At 45.1% G+C, this 9,422-nt stretch overlaps 1 protein-coding gene across 1 annotated transcript in view; it reads left to right on the top strand.

Annotated features, from left to right (window-relative positions):
- LOC307239939 (dixin-like) overlaps positions 1–7,657 on the top strand; it is a 17,174-nt gene extending 9,517 nt beyond the window's left edge. Inside the window, exons 9-21 of the mRNA XM_080013515.1 lie at positions 1,041–1,094; positions 1,190–1,240; positions 1,611–1,715; positions 1,869–1,922; positions 2,020–2,091; positions 2,509–2,580; positions 2,898–2,963; positions 3,041–3,190; positions 4,637–4,700; positions 4,802–4,898; positions 5,748–5,856; positions 7,157–7,236; positions 7,357–7,657. Of these exons, the coding sequence (XP_079869641.1) occupies positions 1,041–1,094; positions 1,190–1,240; positions 1,611–1,715; positions 1,869–1,922; positions 2,020–2,091; positions 2,509–2,580; positions 2,898–2,963; positions 3,041–3,190; positions 4,637–4,700; positions 4,802–4,898; positions 5,748–5,856; positions 7,157–7,236; positions 7,357–7,366 (984 nt within the window). The 3' untranslated portion in view covers positions 7,367–7,657. The remainder of the gene's footprint in view (positions 1–1,040; positions 1,095–1,189; positions 1,241–1,610; positions 1,716–1,868; positions 1,923–2,019; positions 2,092–2,508; positions 2,581–2,897; positions 2,964–3,040; positions 3,191–4,636; positions 4,701–4,801; positions 4,899–5,747; positions 5,857–7,156; positions 7,237–7,356) is intronic.
- The last annotated feature ends 1,765 nt before the right edge of the window (positions 7,658–9,422 follow it).

The following is a 9,422-nucleotide window of genomic DNA, read 5'->3' as shown; positions in this document are numbered from 1 at the left end:
GCAGGAAAAATGGTGTAAGGATCTGAGCCACTTTGACAAGGACCAAAGTGTGATGGCTAGACGACTGGGTCAGAGCATCTCCAAAACACCAGGTCTTGTGTGTTAGGGTTAGGGTTAGGGTATGCAGTGGTTAGTACCTACCAAAAGTGGTCCAAGAAGGACAACCGGTGAACCGGCGACATGGTCATGGGCTCCCAAGGCTCATTGATGCACATGGGGAGTGAAGTCCAGCCCGTCTGGTCCGATCCCACAGAAGAGCTACTGTAGCACAAATTGGTGAAAAAGTTAATGCTGCTATGATAGAAAGGTGTCAGAACACACAGTGCATCACAGCTTGCTGCGTAAGGGGCTGAGTAGCTGCAGACCAGTCAGAGTGTCCATGCTGACCCCTGTCCACCACCAAAAGCACCTACAATGGGCATGTGAGCATCAGAACTGGACCATAGAGCAATGGAAGAAGGAGGCCTGGTCTGATGAATCACGTTTTCTTCTACATCATGTGGATGGTCGGGGTTAGGGTCCCATCCAATGGAGCATCTGTGGGATGTGCTGGAACAACAAGCCCGATCCATGGGGGCCCCACCTCACAACTTCTAGGACATAAAGGATCTGCTGCTAACGTCTTGGTGCCAGATACCACAGGACACCTTCAGAGGTCTTGCGGAGTCCATGACTCCACGAGTCAGAGCTGTTTGAGCTGTTTGTATATCAACCTAAACATACAGTATATGTGAGGATTTTTTTTCTCTGTAAGTCTCTTTTCTGTTGCTCTTTGTTCCTGCTCTGTTTCTCCAGCTCTTTGTTTTTCCAAGTAGATCACATTTCCCTTGCTTGGTGTGTGTGTGTGTGTGTGTGTGTGTGTGTGTGTGTGTGTGTGTGTGTGTGTGTGTGTGTGTGTGTGTGTGTGTGTGTGTGTGTGTGTGTGTGTGTGTGTGTGTGTGTGTGTGTGGCACGGGTATCAGTTTTCCTTTTTGCCCTGCACTCTATCTCTCCAGCGGGGGGTTCTCACGCATATCCCTCTTGTTTCTCCCTCTTTCCAGATCGTCACTCGCAGCCGTTTGGACCAGAGCATGGAAGAGGCGCGAGACCTGAAGGTTAATGGTTTTTCCTTTTGCGGTCGTTGTTTCTTCTCGGTGCACGTTCTGAAATTAATGTTCGATGGGTCTCCCCTACTTGCTTGCGGCTTTAGAGAGAACTTCTGTGCTGCAGGCAGGAGCTGAGGAACCTTCAAGGAGTGAAGGTAAGACGGACGCAAAATCCAGACGACTTGTTTTTCGGGGGCAGATCGGGATGCAGACCTACCCGAGTGCAAAGTTTAGAGTGTTTTTTATTTATCGAGTACATTTGCAGTTTTCTCAACTTCATAGACTAGCTGTACGAATCAACACCTCTACCTGCTTGGTCATAATATCCACATTACTCATGATTGTTTCTCCAGTATTTCCCGTGTGAAAATATATGATCAAAGCAATAATAAAATAAAAACAGTGAAAATACAGTGACATATGACTTCGTCAATATCCTAGGCCTAATCTTTGTCGACCCAAGAAGAGCTCTGTATCAGTAGCGGAGCACCTGTCTTGTTTCTCTATGAACGCGCCCCTCTCCAGGAGGCCCAGCAGCAGAGGCTGTGCGTGCAGGAAGCCTCCATACTGCAGATGAAGCAGGAGCAGCTCCGATCCAGCATATCCCGGGACGAGCTCAACAGCAAGAACGTAGGAGACAAACCGGACACGCGCGCGCACACCTCGATCCACGAAAATGCCGTCCATTATGTCGTTATGTCCGAGCGCTGTGCCGGGTAACGGGGAAAGGGTTTAAAAAAAATTCCGTCGCATGCAGTGAGGCATTCTTTCCGTGCGTTGCAGGCCGAGCTGCAGTGGAAGCTGGAGGAGTGCAATAGGCTGTGGAGTGAATGCAAGGTGAATTATTCTCGCTCGGTAGTTTACCAGCACGGTGCTCCGCAGCTTTGAATGAGCGTCTGCTTTATGACCTGCCTCCTGATGGTCTTGTGCGCAGAAGGAGATGGGACAGAAAGATAGATTACTGCAGCAACACAAGCACCGACTTGAAGAGAGCCAAAAGTGTCAGGTTTGTTTGTTTTCAGTATTTCCACGTGTCGGCGAAAGCCTCAAACCGCCCGAGACCGAAGCGCGATCAAGCGAGCGCATCACGGATACACGAGCATGACCAAATACCCTCACAGGGTTTGATGTGTACTTATGTACATGTAAACTAAAAACATCCTCATAAACTAGAATCAAGTTTGATGCATGCTTATATTCATACATACATTGTCATATATTACATTTCAATACTTTTCCATATATTGCATTTTTCTTTTTTTTTTTCTTTTTTTTTTTTCATTCTATTGTTTTATTATTATTGACAATTATTTTATGTTGCTGACACTGCGATTTCCCACAGGGGATGAATAAAGAATCTATCTGTCTGTCCATCCATCTATCTATCTTTTTCTTGATGGCTGGTTGCATGTTTATTCGGCAGAGTGATTTACAGAGGGAGTTGGAGCAGAAAAGCAGTACGCTGCAGGAGCTGATGGGCCGTGATCTGGAACAGGTGATTTATGTCATTTCTCATTTTGAGATGGATGGATTCACGTCATACAGAGCAGATTTGCAGCAGCTGTCGGGATGTTGTTAAAAAAACATGAGCGATTTTCCTCTTCATCCACGTCGACGGAAATGTAACAAAAATGAAAAAAATGTCCAAACTATTTTGATTGGAGTGGAAGTGCACAGCCAAAGTCTTACAGTAAAAACCGTTTCATTGCAGCCCGTTAGGCAGTAACCAAGAAAATACCCACAGGAAAGATTCTTGAAATTCGTTGGACATTTCACATGGGTTAGTTTGGATATTGTGGTTTGTTTTTACAGATTTCTCCCAACACTGACAACAACGGCCACTCCCACTCTGGGCATCCAGCGTCTTCTTTGTCTGGGGTGAGTGTGGCTTCACCTGCACCTGTTCAGGTACCTTGTCTTCGAAATGCGCTCCCTCATTTTGCACGGGCCGTCAGCAGGCGGAGGAGCTGCAGCTGGTCCGAGACGCCTTGAGGAGCCTGAGGAACAACTTGAGGGAGCAGGACCCGCAGCACCACACGCTGGACACCCTCGAGCAAGGCATTGCGTCGCTCATTGACAGGATGCAAGTCCTGCACACGCAGCGGGTACTTTTGCGACCGCGCACTCTCCTCTCGGCAGCCGAACCGCATTTTAACCTTGCTCGACTTTACTTTGAGGTAGCTACGAGGGCTTTGAAATATAGCATTATGGGTGGATGGATGGAAGGGTGGACAGATAGACTTGGATGGATGGATGGATGGATGGACAGATAGACTTGGATGGATGGATGGATGGATGGATGGATAGAGTTGGATGGATGGATAGATAGCCTTGGATGGGTGGATGGATAGACTTGGATGAATGGATGGATAGACTTGGATGAATGGATGGATAGATAGCCTTGGATGGGTGGATGGATAGACTTGGATGAATGGATGGATAGACTTGGATAAATGGATGGATAGACTTGGATGAATGGATGGATAGATAGCCTTGGATGGGTGGATGGATGGATGGATAGATAGACTTGGATGGATGGATGGATAGATAGCCTTGGATGGGTGGATGGATGGATAGCCTTGGATGAATGGATAGCCTTGGATGGGTGGATGGATGGATGGATAGACTTGGATGGTTGGATGGATAGATAGCCATGGATGGATGGATGGATCAGCTACAGCTCACATAAAATATAGGCAATAATAATAATAAAGTAATGGAATAAAAGATGAAAAGAAGAAAATGTCAAAATATGGAAGTATAGAACAAAATATTGGGCAGTACAATAAATACACAATAAAATATGACAATATAAACTAAAACCATCCAAATAAATAATAAACCGGAACAATTTGGCTATATGCCATAACTAATGAAATAAAGCTAGCAGTGAACCAGAAAGCTGAACCTAAGATGGGAAAAATGTTATTTAAACATATATATATATATATATATATATATATATATATATATATATATATATATATAAATGGTAATGTACAATAAACCTAATCACAAAATATTAAATGTAATTAAAAGAAGACAGCAATCAATAGAAAAAAAATTACCTAATTTAAGCAGTAACAGAATGGCAAAAATAAACCTAAAGAATGACAAGTAATGTCGATATAGTGATACAGTATGTGTCCACATGTTCTCTGGGATTTGGTTACCGTAACATCATGATATACTGTAGGGACCTGAACCTGACCTGAACTCCGTAGACTCTTCCAGCCGTTCTAATCAACGCCTCGACTCACATTACTAATGATTGTTTCTCAAATAGTTTTTGTTTTGCAAATATCTTCTGAACGCACCATCGTCAAATCCTCAATATTAAGGCATTCATCAAAAATATAAAATTTCTCTCAGTATTGCCCAGCCCTGGGTCAACCAGGTCAAGTATTTGAGCATTTGTTTTAGCTTTATGCTTTTCAGTGTCACTCTCTGCTTTGTCATTCTGTACAAATCTTTGACAAGGAAAATAAATGTCCTCAGAACGTTGCAAAGTGGAGACCGAGCAAGTGAGAAAGTGTCTCTACTCCCTGCAGGGACGGGGGAAGTCTCCCAGACGTAAAACCACGCCCACCGACCCGGACGCCTGGCCGTGCCCAAGTACGAGCTCCCTATTTCCACAAGCGTTTGGAAAACTTTTTTTTATTTTTATTTTTTATTTCGTTTCAATAACAATTAGTCCTTTAATGTCTTTGTTACAGAGATCTGCCCTCCGCACAGCAGCCCTTCTTCCTCCACTAAAATTCTTTATTTTAGCGGCCAATCCCTGACGCCTTCCATGATCAGCATTCCTAAGAGGTAACGTCATCAGAATGATGAACACATTGTTCATTTTTCACTGAATTGGTCTTAATTGTTTATTTCAAATTGTTTATTTCAAATAGAAGCATTTTATTATTATTATTTTTATTATTATTATTATTATTATTATTATTATTATTATTATTATTACTAATACTTGTTTCTTTTTTTCTGTTATTTTCGCTTAAAAATAGCATTGCTAGTAGAATTAAAGTCCTAAAGATGACATATACTGTGTGTGTGTGTGTGTGTGTGTGTATACATATACATACATATAACTGTACACAAAATACAAAAACAAGTAATATGTTGAGTGAGGTAATTAGAATGGAATGTAAAAAAATCATTGGTCATTTGGCTCCCTTTAATTTTCAAGTCTCACTTTTGCTCTTTCCGCCATCCTGACACTCGTTTACGCCACTCTGTTTTTCAAATTCTAGACACGCCCTTCTCATTACCACATAGCGGCGAGGAAAAGGATTCACCGTGTGCGAGGAAAATTGAAAAGTGAAGAGTTGGGGGGGGGGGGGAGCTAGTACATGACAAATGGGAGAGAGAGTAATTGTAGTTTTTATTTCCTTTATCTAATCATTGGAGACAAATGAAATAATTCAAAGCTTTTTATGTTTCATTCGATTATTTGTTTTTGTATTCCGTTTTACTTGTTTGTTTAGCTTCTGGGGAATTCTATACGTTGGTTTTCATTTGGAATAACACAAATATTAAGCTGCTGCTTTTTCACAAGGGATGGAACACACATGTGGGGGGGGGGGTCTCAGGTAAATATTTCAAAAATGGTGGAAGTGAAAGAAGTAGCAATACCATCCCCAATGTTTGCCCGTGCAGGTTGGGCGAGGTGACCCTCAAGGACGTCAAGGCAGCCGTCGACCGAGAGGGAAGCTTCAGGTACCACTTCAAGGCCCTGGACCCCGAGTTTGGCACAGTGAAAGAAGAGGTGAGAGCAAACTACGATGCACTGGACAACAGGTTTTCCTCCTGGTCTGCCCAAAATCAAATTGCAGAATTCTGTAGTCTTGGGCAGGGTTTTTTCGCTGACGGGGTTTCATCTAAATCGGGACTAAAATAATTCTACTTAAATGAATCCAGAATTTAAAAATGCCTTTCTGAGACGTTTCATTTCAGATGAGTTAGTTATAGACTAGGAAGTCCTAGACTAAGGTGATGGAGGACTAGTCAGCTCCTTCTGTCTGCTCTTGGTGCTGGTCTTAGTCCAGATGATCCATTTCCTCTATTGTCAAGGTCGACCTGGAGGCCCCACGTCCATTAATCCAAAGATAAACCTGCCTCTGGTCAGGTTTCATTTAAACCTCCACTCAGACCTAGATTAGCTCTAATCTTCCTTCTGGGAATCAGATCTTTTAAACCAAGACCAGGGCAAGTCTGAATCTTGTCATGGTTATCGTATAAAACTCATGGTTTTATACCATGACTTAGAAAGGCTGTTTCACTTATTCCAGATTAAAAGTGTGAGTTAGGATCAGGCCTTATCTGTGTCTCAGATTCACTTTTCCCTTCATTAATTATAATATTTAAAAACTGTCTTTTAAAATGATATTTATATCCGCAGTAAAGCTTCGAGCCACAAGAGATCGCTCACGTTGCCGGCGGACACACCATTTGTTTCACTGAAAAACGACGGCCTCTAAACTCCATCTGAAGGCAGTTGTTGGGCGTCAGTTATCAACATATGTTAAATGCATAAATACTGTCTTCAGTAACCCATGCAATGCCAACTCGTGATTTATCAAACATTTCGACCTTCTGAGAAATGGTTTGTTCTCCTATTCCCATCAGAGTCCTGCTCGGGTCTGATTTTAAAGATCCGCTCCCGCCCCGCACCCCTCATGTGCTATACCATACCCGCCCCGCCACCGGCACATATGGCCAATTATTCTCGCAACCCGACCCCACCCGTTGACACAAGATCCGCGAGGCTTAGTTACGTACGTTTAGAGTGACAACTTTGGGCCATTTCATACATGTGCAATTAAGATAATATATTTTAAAACAAAGGTAATTCAGGAAGTACAATTTAAATGATTATTTTTTTGCTCATTGTCATATTTTTGAGCAGCACAGCTACGTTTCTGTTACGCACCTCATTGAAGCGGCTCTCATATTCCAGCGTTGCCACACACATTTTTTGCAGGATATAAGTGGCGTGTTGCCTATGATAATGGAGTTGTTACGCTGTCCCCATACCAACCCCTTACACCCGGAATGTTTCCGAGCAGGTGTTCCTGGACGGGGCGGTCGTTCCCGGGTGGGAAGGAAAGATTGTGGCGTGGGTGGAGGAGGACCACTGTGAGGACAGGTAAAAAGCCTCTCCCTCCATCTTTCTAGGTCTGGTCTCCAGCTGTCCACAAAAGTCTGTTACATTTTCTCAGCATTAATGCCATCACTCAATCGCTCGCACCCTTCCTTGTCTTCCCAGGCCGATATAGACCGGAGCCGAGGCGTCCTGACGACTGGTTTCGAGTGCTGGTCGCATAATGGATACCAGCAAGATGCGCTTATGGAGATTGGACCGCACGCCAAGATTTTAGACTTGTCGGCAGTAAGAGATTCGGGTTCACCAGCAAGTGTTATGCCCACAGTTAGCCAAACTTCGCCTTCTTGACTGTGGAAGTGGTCATAGTGGTTCAAGTGTCAGAACTCAGTGCCTTACTCATCGTAGGAGACGCTGATCTCCATGGTTTTTGTTTGTGAATTTAGTCCCCCTTCCGTCTACCATCGAGTCGGAAATGCAAAGCAAGGCTACACGTATGAAAATGCAGTGAATAGTGGTCAAAAGGTCAAAAGGATTAAAATGCTCTAATACATTAGACAAGGATTGCTTGAGTCATCAGAACAAGCTTTTTGTCAACGAGATCCTACTATAGCAGTGGTATTCAAACTTTTTTTACCAGGCCCCCAGCCTAGGATTTAAAGGACTTGACGCCCCACTCGAAATAAAAGTACAAATAAATTCCAATTAAAAAAATCTAAAAGTCATATGCAAACTGACAGTTTATTGTGAGCAAGGTCAAACAGTCACATTCGTTTGTGGCTTTTATTGACTATTCACACACAGGCTTACGGTGGCAGAAAGGTGCACAGCTAATGGAAATATAATAATTATAATACAGCAAGGGTTAAGAGGTTTTAATTTAGGCATTTCAACATGAGGCCAGGCTTTGTGTTGCCATAGAGCTGCCAGCTTCTATTAACAGAGCAACAACTCCTCACACACACCGCCTGGAGGTCCACCATGTTGGAACCTGCCGGAGGCTGCGGTTCCTCCTCCTCTGACGACACCTGAGCACTTGAGAATCTCCTGCTGGAGCCCCCCCAGCGGCTGGGCATCGGCCCTCAGTCTGTCTTGCAGGACACTCCGACTGCTGGACCTTCCCCTGTCGCTCCAGCTCCTGGGCCCAGGCAATGTAGAAGGAGGCCCAGGTCCAACCCACGCCCTGGTACTGCATGTACGAGTACATCCTTCCTGCCTCCGAGCTATACTGGGCCAGTTTGATCCAGAGGATCATATGAGGAGCGTCAGTATTAAACTTCTTGTCATTGGAGCACTGCATCACCGCTCTCTCTGGACCCTTACCTGGGCCCCCCTTCCTTGAAGTGCTCCCCAAGGCACTGAACATTGTAGGCCCGCTTCTGTCTTACGCCGGTCTCCTCCAGCGCCTGCTGAGCCAGATCATGCATGAGCCGCAACCTCTGTCAGAGCTCAACGACATACTGTTTTCCGGACCCCCCTGACACCTCAGGCTCGGACGGGGCGGCAAACACAAGATCGCCTGGGTGCGCAGCTCCCAACCGAACATGAGAAAAGCTGGCGTGGTCCTAGTGGATCCTGGACCACCGACCGGTACGCTGACAGAACCAGGGGCAAATGGCGACCCCAATCCCGCTGTTGCTGGTTCATGGGGATGGCGATGAAGCTGGGTGGCCAAAGTCTTGTTAAACCGCTCCACCTGGTCCTGGTTTTCTTCCCCCCAGTCGCCTGCAAACCTCTCTGTGGCAGTTTCTCCTTCCATGCACCACCCAAGTGGCATTTCAGGAACCTCCGGCACAGAGACACAGAAGACGGGGTTGTAGACACCAGTTTATTGTAGAGAGTTGGCCAGCTGGAATTAGCCAGGAGCAGATAGACTTATGTCATGACAGGGCTCCTATCCTGAGTATGTGTGTGGGAAAGGGAGTTTAACCTGTTGCTTGTTAGAACAACCAAAGAGCAACAGGTATGCAGCCACTCTGATCCCGATCACCTTGATCCAGGTCAGGTGTGGCTGCTCAAACCAGACCATCCCCACACCACACTCTGCAAACAGCTGGGACTCGAAGTTCCACCCCTGGTGGAAACGGCAGAACATTCGTCCCCCAGCTTATCAGCCGTGGTGGATGCAGTTTGGTCCAGTACCGCATATGCCACCTAAATACTAAAAAAACCTTTACCTACCTGGTCCAGGTGGGGAGCGTCAGTCTACCACGCTGACTTCCCCTCCACTC

This window comes from Zeus faber (assembly GCF_960531495.2).
Source record: "Zeus faber genome assembly, chromosome: 14".
NCBI lineage: Eukaryota > Metazoa > Chordata > Actinopteri > Zeiformes > Zeidae > Zeus > Zeus faber.
Note: the sequence above shows the minus strand (reverse complement) of the source record. Positions and strands in the feature narration are given on the sequence as shown.